This window comes from Anomalospiza imberbis, chromosome 9 (genome assembly GCF_031753505.1).
Source record: "Anomalospiza imberbis isolate Cuckoo-Finch-1a 21T00152 chromosome 9, ASM3175350v1, whole genome shotgun sequence".
Lineage (NCBI taxonomy): Eukaryota > Metazoa > Chordata > Aves > Passeriformes > Viduidae > Anomalospiza > Anomalospiza imberbis.
In genome coordinates, this window is record NC_089689.1 from 19,597,582 (window position 1) to 19,616,544 (window position 18,963).

Consider the following 18,963-nt stretch of genomic DNA (forward strand, 5'->3'; position numbering starts at 1 on the left):
CGGAGGCCCCGCGGGGCCGGCTGGGCGGGGCCGGGAGAAACGCCGCGAGGCTTCTCCGCCGTTCTCCGGCGCCCACAGTGAAATCCCGCCCCAGATCTCGCGAGGCTTCGGCGCGCTCCCCCCGAGCACGATGCCGCGCAGGAATGTGAAAGGCGCGCGCCCGCCGCCATTTTCTCTCTTTCTTGGCAGACAGCGGCAGCGGCCGGAGCGGCGCCGGGAAGGCCATGGCGGACTATTCCACGGTGCCCCCTCCTGCCGCGGGCGCGCCCGGGGGAGGTGGCGGCGGGGCTGGAGGAGTGAACGATGCCTTTAAAGACGCGCTGCAGAGGGCTAGGCAGGTGTGTGTGACTCCGTGGAATCAATGGGGGCCCGGAGGCCGCGGTCTCGGAGCCGCGGGAACAGTGAGGGCGCTGCGCGCACGGCCCTGGGGAGCGGGGGCCCCTTCGCCAGTGCGTGTGTATTGGGGGGAGCTTTGGCCCGTCCCCACGCCCCCTTTGCGCCACCAGCCCGCCCTGGGCCGCCAGGTATTTGTGGCCCCGTTCAGCCATTGCCCGCGAACAGCTCCGGGATCGGCCCGGGGGGATTCGGCAGCGAGAGGAGCGGCCCCGCGGCCGGGAGGTGAAATCTCGGCGGGCGAGTAGCGGTGCGTTATCGGGCCCGGCCCGGCGGAGGGACGCAGGGCGGCGGCTCCGCGGCGCGGGCCGTGTTGTGGCGCCCGCGGCGCCCGCAGCCTGCTCGGACCGGTTGGGCAGCGGCGCGGCCCGCGGGGCGAGGGCGGCCCTTGCGGAAGCTCTTTATCCCGCCGTTTTAGTTGTGGCTCCTGCACCACAGGCGATGTTTTCGTCGCTTCTCGGGCGAAATGTTCGCCTTGTCTGTTAATAAGCGGTCGCGGTTTTCGATGTATTTGAAGACCTGGTGCGGTCGGGTTTTGAAATTGTTTGGCCGGTGAGGCCCTGCTGTGAGATACGATAGTGTTTGGCGAAGAACGTGTAGAGAAAGAAAATCGCCGTTTAGGAAAACACGTTTTGGTGTTTAAAGGCCACGTTTTCGTTGGGATTTTGTTTGTAGGTGAGGAAAATATAGGCGGTTCTACTGCTGAAATATGAGCACAAATCTTTAAAACATTGAACAAAACTGGTTTTGGCTTTTTATTTAATGGTTTGGGGTAATTTTAATGCGCGTTCTTTAAATCCCTGAAATCTTTTAGAAGACGTGAAATAAACATGGGCCGAATTAAATATTTATTGGCTCACATCTGCCTTTTGTTTAGATTGCAGCGAAAATTGGAGGAGATGCTGGCACAGCAATGAATTCAAACGACTACGGTTATGGAGGGCAGAAAAGACCTCTTGAGGATGGAGGTACGCACTCATTCCTGCTGCATTTATTTTTGTGGAGTATGGCCACTGTGCTAGAAAGACTGCAGGTGGTGTTTTTGTTTGCGGAATCTATTTTTTTTTTCCATAGCAGAGCATTAAAACGTTTTGTACCCCTCATAGATCATGACGTATTTTTTCATTTTCAGTTTAGTGGGAAAGTTTTAAATCGTTGTGCTCTAACCTGAAATGAATGTAAGCCTATTTTACATTACTTTAAATGTGGCTTAAGTGCTACAAATAGAAAAATGCATGCTGGGGAAAGAGACAGAAATATTCTGGTTACAAAATTTTTATGCAGGTGTTATTGAAGTCTTTTGTGGTTCCGTGGGATTGGTTGCAACTTGTAAATTGCAATTAGAGTAGGAAGTGCTCCTGAAGCTGGATTGTTTCATTACATTTATTACTGCACGGTTTTAAATAAAAGTATGAATGCATTTCATTGTAAAAGCATAGGACTTTAAAAAACACGGGAAAGTAAGTTTTCTGCCTTGAAAACACTTTTGTGTAGTGTAATATTCAGCCTGCAGCATGTGTGAACCCTGATAAGATCATACTTAAATCCTCTGACTTGTTGCAGCTTTTTGGATTTGCCTTACACTGCAGTAAAGTTTTCTCCTGAAACGTGTGTGTGTCCTCTTCTGTCTCTTACAGAGCATCCACTTTGAACTTAACAGGGTTTGATATGGTTATTATACACACCAAATCCTAGCTAAATTACAGGAAGAACTCTTTAAGCTTGCTGAAGTGTTCTCATAGGTCTCACAAAAGAGAAATGCCTTTCTTTCCTTTAAGAGGATTGATACTCAGTCTGCAGGATGTAACTAAGGCTTTATATCAGGAGTTCTTGTATCCTACAGTAAAGTTTTTTTTCTATTAAAGGTGAGGTTTTTAATATACAAAAATGAGCTAATGATGCTTCAGATGATATATGTAATGTATTCTTTTTATTTTATGTGTAGATGGCTCTTGGACAAGTCCGAGCAGTACAACACACTGGGAGGGAATGCCCTCTCCTTTTAAAGGCAGGAATTTTTATTTATTACCTGTGTTTAGTATGTAAACATGACAAACTAGTGGATCTTTCTGGATTGACAGAAATATTTCTTGGAATATGTGGCTGAGTTTTTGCTGCACATAAATTATGGTGGTTCATATAGCCTTTATTTTGGGGTGGGAATGAAGCATCTGAAGTATTATCTTTTCAGATACAGGTTTATGATGGCTTTTATTTCTCTACTGTACAGAAAGGATTTGGACTGTAGTGATGTAGTTATTTTGAATCTGCTTTTTTTTTTCCTGAAGTTTTATGCTATGAAATGCTTGATATTTGGATAGGGATTTCATATGAACATTCAGATTGAGATTGCATTGCCATGTGATACTGTTGTATTTTCAGATGTTTGGTCTAGATTTGTGGTCATTGTCAGAATTATTTTTTTAAGTTAGTTGATTTTTGTATGGATTTCATTTTTTTTCTTTTTTTTACTATAGAAGCATCATTAGCTTGAGCAGCCAACAAAGCTCAACTTTGTTCCTTGTCTTAGTTGAGTTTCAGTGACTGGGTATTTGTGAGCTATCTACACACAGTGCGTTCTGAAAGTTGCCTTTTGTTAAACTAATAGATACATGGAAAAATCTAACATCTTTTCAGCTGTACTAACCAAGTGCTGAGTGTTCGTGAGATTCTTTCTTTTATTCAGATGATCAACTCCCTGAAATTGGAGGAGGAAAAAGAAAGAGAGAAAAAAAAGGGGGGCTAAAATACACTGGAAATTGACAATTCACACTAAAAGGCTTAAACACTTCCTGAATTTCTTGGCAAAAAAAATTTAAAAAATCTTAATTTTGCAGATCAACCAGATGCTAAGAAAGTTGCTCCCCAGAATGACTGTAAGTAATTTTTCTTTTGTTGCCAAAAAAAACCTAAACAATCGTAACATTGTCAGAACAACAGTTTGAAAGTGTTCTGGTAGGTGACACTTGAATAAGTGAGATCCAACAAATGGCTGGGGGTTTGTCTTATCTTGTTGAAGCAGCAGGAGTCTGCTTGGTAAAACTGACAGTGGTGGTAGCTATAGTTCAGAGTTTTTTATAGTTTTTAAACCTTTTGATAGCACTTCTTAAAAATAAACTTGGACAAAAGTTTGATACGATTGAGTTTTGTTATCAAAGGAAAAGCTTAGTTGTAAGCTATACCACTTGTTTGAATTTAATTTTAACAATATTTGTTTATAGCTTTTGGAAATCAGCTACCACCGATGCATCAGCAGCAAAGGTAAGAATTACACTACATCTTACATAGGATTTTTATTGAAACAAAGCAGTTTCAAGCAATTTTTCTGAAAAAATGGTATCAGCACATGAGGCATTTATTCTGTCTTTGCATGATCTGTTGAAATTCAGCTTTAGCCAAATTCAGACACTTAAAATGTACCTACATTGTTCTCCCTTTCTTTCTCCACAGCCTAGGTTGTGGATTGAGCTTAATAAAAGAAAAATATGTTGGCTGTTTTTTACTACTCAGAATAGGTAGCGTAGCTAGAAGTTGGAAGCAGATCTGAAGAGAAAGGGGGTGATGCCATCTTGTAAACAAAAGGCAAAGCTGAATGACCTTAAAACCAAATAAAAATAATTCAGACAACAACTCTGTTGTTTTCTCCACTCATTTCTTACCTAAATGACCAGATCCAGCTGTTATTCTTGTGCTTTGGACAGTTCTGAGATATCAAAATTTGCAGCATCCTTTGATGGTATACAGATGAAACTTCAGATGCTACAGTAGCCTTTTCTGTATTGCACATGTGTTAATAAAGAGGGTGAAGGAAAACTTCTGACTGATTTGTATCATACTTGAACCTTTTGTTCATTTCTCTGTGTTGTCAGCTTATGTAAGAACTGTCCTTGCATAATGACTTCTAAAGTTAATGGGAGGCAAGTAAGGCAGGCTGATGGTGGGGCAGTAGCTTGCTTTAGTTTAGTGGGAGGATGTATGTAAATGTAATGCTCGTTTGGTCTCTGCATGGTCATGTCTTTCGTTTAACATTGGCTGTAGGTCTGTGATGACAGAGGAGTACAAAGTTCCAGATGGGATGGTTGGATTCAGTAAGTAGCATGGGTTTGCTCTTGTAGTATGGTGGGGAACGTTAGCAGATGCTGTTAGTACAAATAACCTTTGTGTTTTCTTTCTCCAAGTAATTGGCAGAGGTGGAGAGCAGATCTCACGGATACAGCAAGAGTCTGGCTGTAAAATACAGATTGCACCTGGTAACTATTTGTGGGGGGGGTTAACTTGTCTGTCTGGGGGAATGGGGGCGTGGTTGGTAAGAAGTCCAGAAGATTGTTCATTGCTTCTCATTGCCTGAACCTTCATTTAAGATACAGGTTTATTTTTTTGTGCTAATCATGACTATGATACAGTAAAGAAATGCAAAATGGGATACAATGATTATTCTGCTTCATTGAATATGAAATTCCAGTAGTTTGTGTATTATGGTTAATTTCATAATCTCTTTTTGACTTAACACTGCTGATAAGTTGGTTTTATTTTATGATTGCAGATAGTGGAGGCCTGCCTGAAAGATCATGTATGCTAACTGGAACACCAGAGTCTGTTCAGTAAGTATTTTTAACTGATGTCAGGATAGTAGTCATGATTTTACTCTCATGGCAGCTGTCCTGACACATGTGGTGAATATATATTTGCTTTTGTCGCTCTTGTGGTAGTCATTACAAGTACTGATGTCCTTATTTTGCATGCTGAATCAAACAGCAGCTTTTGTTCTGAATTAAGCTTTGATGGGTGTAACTATAACAGGAACCTTGAGGAGGTAACTTCATTAAATATGATTGGGAAAGGACCACCTTTTAAATTCCAATATTGGGGTGATTGTACTATTTTGCAGTTTTTTTACATTATTTTTGCAGATTGGTTGAGATTGCTTCATATTTCCTAGTTTTAGTAACCATACTTCTTTTGCAGAAACTATTCAAATTTTAAAAATTGCCAAGCAGAATAGGTGTGGGCAAGTGATACTTGCAGGGATACGTATTTATAAATGTGTATTTTCTTTCACAGGTCAGCAAAAAGATTGCTTGATCAGATAGTTGAAAAGGGACGACCTGCACCTGGATTTCATCATGGTGATGGACCTGGAAATGCAGTCCAAGAAATTATGATTCCAGCAAGTAAAGCAGGATTAGTTATTGGGAAAGGTGGAGAGACAATTAAACAATTACAGGTATATATGTATCATCATTTAAATATGATGGTACTGAATCTGGATTTGAGTGAGTATTGACCTCCCTTTTGTCAAATAGGAGCGGGCAGGTGTCAAAATGGTCATGATTCAAGATGGTCCACAGAACACTGGTGCAGACAAGCCCCTTAGGATAACTGGAGATCCTTATAAAGTTCAGGTAAGGAGTGCCTCACAATTGAGAGCATTTAAAAATCCATTCAGATGTTGCAGTACCTAAACAAACATTTGTTCTTCTTTTAGCAAGCCAAGGAAATGGTGCTGGAGTTAATTCGTGATCAAGGTGGCTTTAGAGAGGTGCGCAACGAATATGGGTCAAGAATAGGAGGAAATGAAGGGATAGACGTAAGCATGGTTGAAAAACTTGTTCACTGTATTTTGAGATGTTAACTTTAAAATGTTAAGTTGGGTAATACCACTGAAAGCTTTTAACCAGATCTCAAAAGTGGTTGTGGCATGTAAGTATGTTACTTGATCATTGCTGAATTTACGACGCTAAATGAGGTGCAGCATTCACTTTACATTGCCAGCAGTTATGAACAGTTTCAAGTAGCTGAAGTTTTTTATCAAATAAGCAAGTAAATTTTATGATCAAGTATATACTACAACATTATTGAAAAATCAGCCTTTACAGAACTTACTTAAGGTCAGCTATTAATGCAAGTCACAAGCTAGTAACTGTTCATCAGGGAGAGGCTTAAAGCTTCATCTGCTAGAATCTGCATTTTAGTTGCTTTATAAATTCTTTCTTCTTTTTTTTTTTTTTTTAATTCTGAAAAGCATAAAATCCACTGGAATTGCTACCACTATGAGAACTTCTAAAGCATAGGATCACTTTCTTTTTAATGGTTTAGTCCAGTATGTGCTAGGCTTGTGACTTGATAATAAAAAAATCCATCCTTGAAAAAGCCTGCAGTGGCATTGGTCTTGCCCTAGTTTACAGCTCTAACCCTATCATTATGTGGATTTTTTAGTAATATCTGTGTCATCAACATGTCTTGTTTGGGTTTTTTTTTTAGGTTCCAATACCACGATTTGCTGTAGGTATTGTAATTGGAAGAAATGGAGAGATGATTAAAAAGATCCAGAACGATGCTGGTGTTAGGATCCAGTTCAAGCCAGGTTTGTAACACATTCATAAGTTTTTGTGACTTAAATGTGAATTTACTGAATTGCATATACTGGAATATTTCATTTTTATTCCAGATGATGGAACAACTCCAGATAGAATAGCCCAGATCACAGGGCCTCCTGACAGATGTCAGCATGCTGCAGAAATTATTACAGATCTCCTTCGCAGTGTTCAGGTTGGGTAATGTTGTTCAGTGTTTAAAATCTCCTGCCCACCTTTTGGAAAGACCCAAAGTTTTCAAAAAGTGTGTGTAACTAGAGAAAATAATTTAGTTGTGCCATTTGAACCTACTCCAAAGTCTGGTCTGAAATATGAATGTTTACTTTTACAGTTACAGTTTTGCAAGTGACCATACTGATTCAAAGTCATGGCATTTCTTGATGTGGCTGGTTTCAGAGCTGCTGCTTCTGTTTTGTCTTAATAGCTAATATGCTCTTACTTTTGCTTGTAATCAGTGTTTAAAAGCTTGTTGTTAGATGAGCCCCACTGCTGCATTTACAGAAGGCCGACAAAAATTACATCTTTGTATGTGTTAAATTTCAGCTTGCTTCTATATCCTTTCTTCCTTTATGTTTTGTGTGCAGAATTGTACAGAATATTTTTTAGAATGTAATTTAGGTCTTCTTTAAAAGGTACTGCTTTAACTACCAAAATTGAGTAGTGAATCAGTTTTTTCTTAACAATTATGTCATGTAACTTGTTTGCAATAATTTTACAGAACATGCTCATTTGTTGCTGCTTCTTTTTAGGCTGGTAACCCTGGTGGACCAGGACCTGGTGGTCGAGGAAGGGGTAGAGGCCAAGGCAACTGGAACATGGGGCCTCCTGGTGGATTACAGGAGTTCAATTTTATTGTCCCTACTGGCAAAACTGGATTAATCATTGGAAAAGGCAATATATCTTATTTATGTATATTGTATGTTACTTTAAAAATCACTCAGCTCTGTTTGGACAAATACCATGCTACAGAGGTGTGTGATGAGCCTGATGCTAATAATGCTGAGGTTGTATGTTCAATCCCTGTACAGATCTTTTACTTTAGAGTTGGAATCCATGATCCTTGTGGGTCCCTTACAAGTCAGAATATTTTGTGGTTCTATGATTTTTTTAAAAAAGTTTTATTGCCCAATTTCCCCTGTTTTGAAGACTTTGTATATACTAATGGTACACATAATTTCTCTGGATCCTGTAAGAGAAGGAGCCAGTTACCTTGTCAGCCTCTGTGGGGCTTCTTTGTCATTTGGGCTTCCTTGCCCCTTTTATAGGGGGGTTGGGTTATAAGTTTAAATTTACGGGTAACTATGTGTGCCAGATGTTACTAATGTCTAATATTAGATGTTTACATAAATAAAAAACACATACAAGATTGTAGGAATACTTTGCTGCTGTTCCTGAGTAACATTTTTATAGCCTTTAAAAAAAACTTTACTTATTTATTGCCATTAAAGCTCTATGCTACGTTGAAGAGGTTTTATTTGAATTGTTGGAATGTTCTTGAACAGCTCATAAGAATAGGTGCCTTTTCGTGTCTTCTTGGCTTCCATGCAGTTGACTTTCTCTGATGTGGATCAGTATTTTTTGCTTTGATGCGCATCATAAAAACTCTGTATTGCATTGTAGGTGGTGAAACTATTAAAAGTATAAGCCAACAGTCTGGTGCTAGGATAGAACTTCAGAGAAATCCTCCACCTAATGCAGATCCAAACATGAAGATGTTTACTATCCGTGGAACACCCCAACAAATAGATTATGCACGACAACTTATAGAAGAAAAGATTGGAGTGAGTGTCTAACTGCTTTTTTGTTTACTATTAGAGCTAAACAGAGCTGAAAGCAAGTGTCCTTTGTGGCGATTTCTCTTTCCTCTCGCATCCCAGATTAACTTAATCACATGATAAATTGATAATAATGGTCATCTGGATTTAAAGTAGTATAAGGAAATCTTGAAATGGAAACAATTAATCTCTTCAACATCTAACGGTGTCCTCTTGAAAATGCCAATTTTGTGTATATTAAAACATTGTTAAGTTCAAAGATGTCAATGATACTAAATTGTGTGTATTGTTTTTCAGTCCCAGTATGTTTGGGTAAAGTTCTAATTGAAGTTACGCCTTCAGTTTCACAGCGCTTTTGTTTGCATTTGTGTGCATTTTATCAAATTTACTAGAGGCTTTTTGTGCCTGATCTTAGAAGCGGGTTTAGTTAGTCAGATTTAGATGTATTGTTTTATTTTAGAACTGTAAGTCTTGTTAGAGTGTAGGGAGTTTAGTGCAACTTGTGAAAAATCTGTAGGTTTTTTGTAACATCCTTCACTTCCTCGAGAAGGAACTGAAATAAATGCAGGTTTTTAGTTGCTATTACTGCCACAATTGCCTTTAACTACCTCCAAGCCTAATCAAACTTCAAATAGCCTGTTTTCTGAAGGGAACTGTCTCTAAAACCAGTCAAACCTTTTAGACGTTCTTTGAGTGTTCAGATAAATGCTTTTAAAATGCTGAAAAATGGAGAACCTCAAGGTATATTTTCATCTCTGTCTCACCCTTGTTACAGGGTCCAGTGAATCCATTGGGTCCACCTGTTCCCCATGGTCCCCATGGTGTTGTTCCTGGCCCGCATGGACCTCCTGGACCACCAGGTCCTGGTGCTCCCATGGGACCATATAATCCAGCTCCTTATAACCCAGGCCCTCCTGGTCCTGCACCTCAGTAAGTATTCCTTCAGCTGACTTTCTTCTGTGTGGGGTGACCCCGGGACAGCCTTTCACTGTATGTGTATGATCTTTTATAGTGGTCCTCCAGCTCCATATGCTCCACAGGGATGGGGAAATGCTTATCCACACTGGCAGCCACCAAACCCACCAGACCCAGGTAAGAAATGCACAGCTGTACTGTAGTGTGGGAATATTTCAAGTACATCCATTCCGTCCTTAGAAAGTATATGCATTGTACAGTTCACTTGTGTTACACTCCTAAAGCTGAAAAGCTCCTGTTTTTCTGGCTTTTTTTTTTTCCACTGATTGCCAGTTTAGTTATGTTTTGCACTTCCATGTGGCTTGTGAATTGTTGAAATTTAATTGTTATAGTTGGAGTATGTTTTTTTACAAATGTTATTGATACTGCATCACTATTTATGATACTTTTTGCAAGTCTTGGTTCACTGATTTTGTGCAGTTCAGTTTTTCTTAAAATCAATGCTTTTGCATAAAGTTCTGTAATAAGGATGTCTTGTCTTTAAGAGTAAATGACTTGTATTTTATTTTAAACAGTCTTTACCAATTTGTCGTTTTGCAGTTAATGCTATGATATTTCTAGGTTTTTTCTATTACAATTACTTTTAAGATTCTGATACGCCAATGTATTTTGTTGAGTCCCTTTTGAGGGTTAAAACCTTGGTGAATTGCTGTTAATGCAGTAAAACTGGGTAGAGTTGTGTATTTTGAGCTTTAGCTTATAATAGTTTTGTGTTTTCTTCTGAAACCTATCTTTGTAGAATTTGTTTTTTCTATTTATGTTTATCTTTGTCGAGATTGGGAGTTCTTACTTAATTACAACTTCCAAAGTTGTAGTATCCTGCTTTCCTTTAAGTTTACATCCTTTGGTTGGACTAGAGGATATGGGGAAATGGAACATCAGCCACAGAAGGCATGGTAAGGCTAGATGCTTGAGTTTGTGGTACCTCATTTGTTTGAGGTGGAGTTTCCTCAGAATTTGAGCCAAAAGATCTCAATTATATTTTTGTTATCAAAGATATTTTATGATAGCTACTGTTTCTGGCACAGGTTCCATTAGTGGAGAAGGGGACTCCATGTATGTGTCATGTTACGTCTTTACAAAGAGCTGTTGCTGGTTTTAGTTCCCAAACTTCTGCAGAAGGTAGCTCTGCATGTACTCAGTTCAGTATTTAAAATGCCTGCTGACTTCATTTAGAAGTAGAATGGCTCAAAGTGACTTAGACTCAGCATAGCAAAAATATTTAATGCAAAACCACTGCTGAAAAGTTACAGCCTGTTTCACACCACCTTTTTTATTCTTCTGAAGTTACTTGTCTACATAAGGGCGGTGTAAGAAAAAATGGCAAATGTTCCCTTGATGTCATCTTGATGATTCTGTAACTGTTTTTTTGATAAATATTTTTCTTAAAAATGTAATGAAGTTCTCATATGTGGAGTTGGTGCTTCTTTTGACTAGCATTTCTTTGAATGATTTTTCTACAGTTTTCACTTAGTTACTCATTCCAGTGTAACAAATGGGTTTCAGAGGTGCTTTTTCCAGAACCGTGCTTGCCCTTGTCATGTGGAAGTGGAGCTAGTTACTACAGTCAAATTTCTTTGGAAATTTAATGAATCCAGCTCTGTGTTCTACTCTAGAGAAGTAGCTAAGGAGAAGGAGGGGGAGGAATTGAGCAATGGCATATTTGATATTTGCAGGTAACCTTAAAGTATAGGAAGTGTTAGTTTAACTCCACTATTGTTGATGGAAGCAGTGCAATTTAAAACAGAAAGTAATGTGTTAACATTTTTTTCGGTGTGCATTTGGTTACATTTGACTTTTGTCGCAGGATTTCATTTAGCATTCATTTGTTGCTCTGGGTTTCTTCTTGAATGCCTTTTTCAGGGTAATTCTTCATCTTCCATTACTCACTGCCTTACCTGTTTCATGTTTAGGGAGGATTGTATTTCCATTCCCATGTATAGTTACTCTAAAGTATCGGTTGTGTCCATGTCCTTTTGTGAAATTCTCCTCACTTGGCTGAGTTTCTTTGCAGATACTTTTATTTTTTAAGACTGCAAATACTGTTTGCAAATATATGCTGGTTGTGTAAAACATATTATGTTCTCTAATAGTAGATTTTCAGGTATTGTGGATTACCAATCTTGTAATGTAATCAATCTGTGATTCAGCAAGAATAAGCCATTCCTAAAGGCTAAATGTGAGAAACAGAGAAATAAAACCCTAGGAAGCAGCATCATTTGCCTACCTAGATGTAGATAAAAATAAGGAACCATGGAGATAGATGCAGAAGATGCAACTGTTTCTATTATTTTTTATACTAAAAAGCTGTAAGTAAACAGTGATGCTTAATAGCCCTGTCTGGGGATTCAGGTTCTTAAAATGCTGTGTGTTTCTCTGTTTTACTGTTACCTTAAAGTTTAACTGACAAGCATTGCAAATACCTAGTAAGTCTTGTATTCTTCTGTTTCAGAAATATGTATTTGGCATGCCTCCTCCACCGATGCCAGTGTCATTAGCGTGAGGTTCTAACAAAAGTAAAACCACTGAAATCGTTTGGTGCTAGAATGATTCATTGCTGCTGCCATTTATTGACGTGACTGTTTAAGTAAACTTGAAAAATCTGTTTCTGTTTACCACATTTAAGATTAATAAGTGGCATTGTAGTAGTAAAGGTTGTAAAATTATTTTATCTCACCAGCTCTATGAAAGTACACTTTGTACAGTACATTGTTCTGAAACCTGATCAAAAGTTTATGCTAGAAAGAAAAAAATACTTAAAGGATGTAAATGGATATTTTGCTTAGATGGATTTTTCCTTGGAGGAAAATAAGAATGCCTAGGGCAGGATTAATTGAGGACAGCATTCTGTTCATAGTAGTGCTATTATAAATGCTTATGTTCTGTTTTCATAGGTAAGCCAGGTACAGATCCCAATTCAGCAGCATGGGCAGCTTATTATGCTCACTATTATCAGCAGCAAGCACAGCCACCACCTGCAGCTCCTCCTGGTGGACCAGCTACAACCCAAACCAATGGACAAGGTAGGTACTGAGTGAATGGACACATTTCTCATTGCTGGACGTGTAAATACCCCATTATTTTTTACTGTTGTCCTCCTGTGTCAGGTAGATTTATTTTAAACAGCTGGTTTTCTTGGAAAACTTGCTTATACCCTTCAATATTGCTTTTCCTAATTTCAGCGGTAACAAGGGCGATGTATTTATCTTGGAATGTACTCCAAAGAGAATTTTGCTGCAATGTGGGCTGACTTAATGGCTACATGGAGCAGTCATAAATAAAAATGTAATGAGCCAAGCTGTTGATTGTCATTTGCTTAAATGGTTGCATCACTTCCCATGGGTTTAGCACAATTACAGTTGTGGAATTTAGTTTTGTTATTTTAATTTTTGTGCCTGGCTGAGGCTTACCACTTGAATTTTGGTATTTTGTATTGCTAGTGGCATGCACTTCCTGAATCTTGAAAACACGTCTTGTTTACTAGTAGTTTCTAATTGTAGTAGCTTGTACCACAAAGGTTTGTAGTGTCAAATTTGAGTCATGTCATGTGGGACTGTTACTGAAAATTTCAGTTGATTATTTGGATTATGTGTGAAACAAACTCCAGTAATTTTAGTTTAACTGTTTTTGATGTAATTCAGGAGATCAGCCAAATCCAGCACCAGCAGGGCAGGTTGACTATACCAAGGCCTGGGAGGAGTACTACAAAAAAATGGGTAAGTGTACGGGTTTTTCTGTTGTTTTTTCTGTTCCACATTCACAGTTGAATGTTTTAGGAGATTTGTATATTTTGTTGGATGAGATGGGGACTTTTACCCCCAAAAAATTGAAAATGCACAGTCATGTGTCTTATGACCAAATGCTGCTGAAAAACAGACTTTAAATTTTGTGTTTTTAGGCATTTCAGGGTACTCAGGCTAGTAATCAGCTTTACAAAAATACTTCAGACTTAATGAGATGTCTTTGATCATAGGGAGAGAGCATCTTTTAGATGTTTCAATCTGAGTATTTTAAAGTACATTTCCTAAGTTTTGAGGTTCACTTTGATCTACTTTATGAAGCTGTTTTTCTCGTTTGGTAGTTATTTCCCAATTCTCTTTGGATTACATATGATTTTTTTTTTCTTATACTTTGCTTTCTGTGTTTCAGGTTACTTACACTAAAGCATCATAATTAGCTTTCATTTATACTGTGCCTTTTTTAAAGTAGTATTTGCTTTGCAGCACTCGAGCTGTGTTTAAACGTAGATTATATGATTGTATGTTGTTGGTAGCTTTTTTTATAAAAATGAAATTAATGTGCTGGTTAACTTGATTATTTCATTGTTTTGTGTGTAAGGAAAGAATATGTGGTTTTTATGCACTGACAGAAGGTGTCATTACCTTTTAAATCATGGTTGTGTTCTGCCCGTGGTGTCCTGCCCTGGATACTGCAGGACATGGAGGGCTGGACACTGAGCACCAGTGGGCTTAGGAATGCCAGTGCTTTCCCAGGTAGCTGTGACTAGACATACAGTAGCAGCTGGTCTGGGATGTATCTTTGTTTGCAGAGGAGGGTTTGGTGGCTGTTCTGCCATCCCAACTGCACTCAGTTTTCTCATGGAATATTAAAAGCATTCAGATTTAAGATCAATAACATGCATAATTCCTCTTACCGACCTTCCACTGTATTGATAATTATTTGCCAAGACATAACTACCTTTACTTTTTATTTTGGTGCAGTATAAGTGATGAATTCTACAGAAAATATATAATGAGTATTTAGTTCAACAACTGTGTATCAGACTAAGAAAATTACAACTCCCAAGCATGTAATTTCTAAGTTGATAGGCCTTCCCATTTTTCTTCTTCCTGGTTCATTCAGCTATTTCTTTTCAATTTACTGTCTCTCTTAGTTTGGCTCACATTCTGAAATGCAGACTTGTGGGTGGCTCTCACTTTTTTTTAAAATAATGTAATTTGTTGGTAGGCGCTCTGCAATCTTTCTAATTTGCTGACTTGGAAAGCGAAGAAAGTCTGGGTTGCACTATTCTTGCACAGATTAATAGGGAGTTAAAAGGTGTTGGAATAGAGTTTATGGGAGCAATTCCAAAGAGGAGTGTGAGCCAAAAAACACATTGGGAAATAAAAAATAGTTGCTCTTGAAATGCAAAATGTAAAAAATGCCAAGGCAGTCAAATAAGAGGAAAAACACAAGGGCAGTTCTCATCTTAATTCCTTTTTCTAGTTCAGATTGAGTTCTTTGCCTGAAGGAGACCTCTTGATGGCTGGACCTACATAATTTACCTGTAAATCATGAGAATGTTTTGCTGCAGAATCGTGATGTGGTAGATACCATTTCTCTTTAAAGCCATTTAGAAAAGAGGAATTCAGCTGGAGTTGACATAATGCTAAATGGTGCTGTTTTTCCCCACCTCATTAACAGTAGAAGGTCAATAGAAGACCTGATGGACAGGAAGGCTGTCCAACAGCAAGTTCTTGTGGTCTCCAGGCTTTCCAGTACCATTTGTGCTCCCTGTCGTACTCTACTGTCTCAATTAACTTGTGGTGAAGGAGGGGAATTACAAGTCTCTTGCTCTTTGACAACTCAGGTTTTTCACAACACAGATGATTTCACCAAACATTGTTAGGGAGAGCTGAACTGAAGTTCAGACTTGCTGAGCCCAGTCAGTTCTAATTTGCTGCTGAAAAAAAAACTATTTTGATAATCCTTGTGGGAAGCAGAAGTACTTGCCAGTGATACTGCAGTTGGTGTTTTGGATTTTCTCATACTTAGTTAAGAATGAGTGATCCAAAAATTTTGTAACACTCCAGAATATACCCATCCAAACAATACGAGTGTTTTCAAAGTGGCTTCCTACTGGTGTGATATGACTCTGCTAATCATAGAGAACACTTCACTGTATTTTTCACTGAACAGTGACTTGAATATTAACCTGTTTTCCTACTCAGAAATACAGTGGCAAAGTCCGTCTCCTTTTTCAGAACCTTGTTTCAGTGCCTACTGCTTTGAGTAGCAAATACTCCAGAAAGTCTCTCATGGATAACAGTTCCCTTTAAACATGGAGTCATGATCATTAGTAAATGATCTATATGTGACTATCAGAAGTTTTTCATTTATCATTTAAAGTCATTCCCATATATTGTGGGCTTGGCATACAGTTAAACGATTCCATAATGAAATAGGAGCGTTTTTAAAAGATTCTTCATTATTGTAGTGGGAAAGAAGAAACAAGACAGTTTGCTCTTACTAGAATCACCCTTGATAATGTTGAACTGTAAAATCTGCTGGTGTTTCCTTTCTCAGCCCACCTTAAAGGGGAGATTTTCTGTGTTTCTTATATTTCCTTTGTATGGAGTTGATCAGGATTACCCAGAAGTGTTCTGGTTGAATGTGGATATTAACGAGCAGGTGCTGCTTAGTGCAGCTTGTACACTGAAGGGAAGCTTGGACTAAACTGCTGAAGTCATGTGTAGGTTCAGAAGTACTCGCAGTGCTTGAAGGAAACAGTGCACCTAAAATACCCATCAGGACAGAAGTCCAGTTTGACATCCTTGAGTAGATGTTAAATTTCCTTTATTTGATTTATTTGAATTTCAGTACTGCCTTGACATAGTTGGCTGAATGTCCAAAGCTTCTTGGGTCATAATGCACAAAAAATCCCTTATCTTTGACATTCAGTTGTGCTGATGACAATTTATAAGTACAGTTATTATCTCAAAGTAATGGTGAAATTGGGAAGAGTGTATCCTGGGATAATTTGTATCCATATTAGAGGTAGTTTTTGTTAAAATAATTGATCAGTGTAAATTTTAAGTTGTGGTACATTACAAGTTGTAAAATGTGATAACAGCTCTAAAGATTTGAAGAAATTTAAGATCTTCTAGAAATTCCATTACTGTATAAACCAAAATAAAAGATGGATAGACTTTCAGAGCCTACCTGCAGTGTAAGTGGAAAAAGCTACGTTTTAAGGAGAGTTGGAAAATGGAAGGTTGTATTTTGATGGTTTTCAGGATCATGCTTTGCCAAACACTCACATTCTCTACTCACACTTGATGTTTTTGAGAGGATTAGAAGACTACACATGTGTAGGAGTTGTGTGAATAGCTAGGATTCTTCTTGTGAATCTCCTTTGTTTAAGTATTTAAAAAAAAAAACCAAACAAAGCCAGCCTTCTGTCTGATACTCTGGAAAACACTTCATTAGAATTTTTGATACTCATGTTCCTCAGAAAGTTGCTCAGTGGTCTTGTATTCAAATAAAAGGTGAGGTGGTTTCAGGTAGGATAGAAAACTTGAAGCCCTCATCATGTGGGAGCTGCCCCTTTCTGTTCATAACAGAATAGACAGTTGGGTGCACATGGAATTGTACAGAGTGCAGGCTTGCATTTTGCTTGGGTTTTTTTTCCTGTGGGGTGATGTGGTGATCTGTTTTTATTTGGTTTGGGATTTTTTTTTCTAGTATCTTAGAAAAAACTTGCAGAAGTAGTGGTTTCTTTGTTAGTATCCTAATTCTCACTGTAGAACTTTGATTTGAAAAATAACACATTAAGAATGTAAATCAAAAGTATCATAACACAGTAATAAAAGTTCTGGTTTGGAAGTTCAGGAATCTTGAAATAAAGCACTGTGTATAAAACCCTTCTGTCTGGATGCCTGCAAGTGTGTGTGGACAGATGTTTAGGTAGAGCATAGAGTGTTGCTTTACTTGGAGTCTTGTACATTTTGTAGTGGTAACTGCAAAAACGCCTCTCAGAAATTGTAAAGATTAGTGGTACTAAGAGGGGTGTATTGGTGTTTTGGAAGTTGGAGGAAAAAGGAAGTAAAGATGTCTGTGACAGATCTCCTGTGGAAGAACAGCACAACTGAAAGGTTGGCTGTAATTTTCTTTTATTGTTTTGCTTGGTTTTTTAGTATGCAAAGAGTACCTGTGTATCAGTGTGTCACTGGGATTTTAGTCTGTCAGTTGATTCTATTGAAAGGAGCCGTAATTCTTAACTGTCTGAGAGAGTGTATGTATGTACATGCTCTTGTTTCTAGAGGGTTGGAACTTCCACAAAGTGTGGAAGCAAGTTTCAGGACTGTATTCTGTAGTGGAGTAAATGTTTACAAAAATTATTGCACTTCTTGAAAAATGCAACCTGCAATAACTTTGTAATTGAATGAAGGATGCCAGAATTGGGGAAGTGTGCGAATTAGCATCTGCTGAGCTATTGAATGCAGTCTGTAAAATAAGGTAAAATTAGTCTAGGTGGATTACAAAAAGTTTTGCCTCTTGGTGTGTATTTAAATGCTACTGTTGTTTAGGTCAGCAGGCTTTAAACATGATTCTTGATAATGAATCAAGAGGCTGAAAAAGCTGTCCTTACAGTTCCTCGATTTTGATTTACATGGGAATCATTACATTAAAGTAATAGAACGAGTGTTTAGGCAGGAAAAAGCAGCCACAAGTTTATTCAGAGCCTTGAGGGAATATTGCTAGGTGATGTCTGTTAGGTGCTGAGAGCTTGAAAATTTCTCATTCCTATTGCAACAACGAAGCTGTGTAATTCTAATTACTTGCAGGTCAAGCTGTTCCTGCCCCTGCTGGGGCTCCTCCGGGCGGGCAGCCAGATTACAGCGCAGCGTGGGCTGAGTACTACAGGCAGCAGGCAGCGTACTATGCTCAGACAAGTCCACAGGGAATGCCACAGCATCCTCCAGCACCACAGGTACAGTCCTAAAGTGGTTTTTGGCTGGCTTCTGTCTCAGTGGTTGTAGATATTTTTTTGCATGTCTCCTGCTTTGTTCCTTTGGGATATGCATCTTTTTTTCTAGCAAAATAGCTATGAGAATAATGAGTAGATGACTTTGCTTACCGGATAACTTGAGTTCTGTATCTATCCATATGTTTGGTGATTGGTTTTTTTTATAAAAAAAAGAAGAAAAACTTTCTCCTCCCAGGGTTTTGAAAACCATGCAAGAAGCCACCACCATTTACATTAACCAATTTTTCTTTCTTAAAGGCTTCACTCCTGAGTTAGCTCGATTTAAAGGATTTTCTTTAACTTTTTGTGTATCTCTTATGTATCTCTTCTGCACAGGGCCAATAATAAGAAGTGGACAATACAGTATTTGCTTCATTGTGTGGGGGAAAAAACCTTTGTTAAATGTATGGATGCAGACGCCTTGATGAAGATCTTAAATTTGGTTAAAAAAATAGTGTTTTTGAAAATGTACAAAATATCTATCACTACTGATAGGAGGTAATATTTCTGTGTAGAAATGAAAAAATGGTTTGTTTTTAGTATTAGTGTAGATGTACACATTCCAGCAAATGTATTTGCAATTATGTGGTCAATGCTTTGTGATATAAATGTACTTTTTCAATGTATACTTTATCACTTTTAAAATGCCTGTTTTGTGCTTTACAATAAATAATATGAAACCTCCTGTGTCGGTAAG

The 18,963-nt window shown here is 38.4% G+C and overlaps 1 protein-coding gene across 19 annotated transcripts in view; it reads left to right on the forward strand.

Annotated features, from left to right (window-relative positions):
- The first annotated feature begins 119 nt into the window (after nt 1–119).
- Nucleotides 120–18,963, forward strand: part of FUBP1 (far upstream element binding protein 1) — a 33,952-nt gene continuing 15,108 nt past the window's right edge. For 10 of the 19 annotated variants that reach the window (XR_011002291.1, XR_011002292.1, XR_011002286.1 and 7 more), the window contains exons 1-20: nt 137–338; nt 1,271–1,361; nt 2,339–2,401; nt 3,231–3,269; nt 3,615–3,654; nt 4,432–4,481; nt 4,572–4,643; nt 4,937–4,994; nt 5,455–5,617; nt 5,697–5,795; nt 5,879–5,980; nt 6,655–6,757; nt 6,842–6,942; nt 7,517–7,658; nt 8,388–8,548; nt 9,318–9,472; nt 9,555–9,634; nt 12,412–12,540; nt 13,159–13,233; nt 18,085–18,230. Coding sequence is in view for 11 of the 19 variants with exons in the window: in XM_068200003.1 (XP_068056104.1) it covers nt 225–338; nt 1,271–1,361; nt 2,339–2,401; nt 3,231–3,269; nt 3,615–3,654; nt 4,432–4,481; nt 4,572–4,643; nt 4,937–4,994; nt 5,455–5,617; nt 5,697–5,795; nt 5,879–5,980; nt 6,655–6,757; nt 6,842–6,942; nt 7,517–7,658; nt 8,388–8,548; nt 9,318–9,472; nt 9,555–9,634; nt 12,412–12,540; nt 13,159–13,233; nt 18,085–18,230 (1,983 nt within the window). In the remaining 8 variants the exon portion in view is untranslated. Of the gene's footprint in view, nt 339–1,270; nt 1,362–2,338; nt 2,402–3,230; nt 3,270–3,614; nt 3,655–4,431; nt 4,482–4,571; nt 4,644–4,936; nt 4,995–5,454; nt 5,618–5,696; nt 5,796–5,878; nt 5,981–6,654; nt 6,758–6,841; nt 6,943–7,516; nt 7,659–8,387; nt 8,549–9,317; nt 9,473–9,554; nt 9,635–12,411; nt 12,541–13,158; nt 13,234–18,084; nt 18,231–18,602; nt 18,952–18,963 lie in introns of those variants that run through there. The other 9 variants (XR_011002293.1, XM_068200006.1, XM_068200009.1 and 6 more) reach the window with 6 other exon arrangements.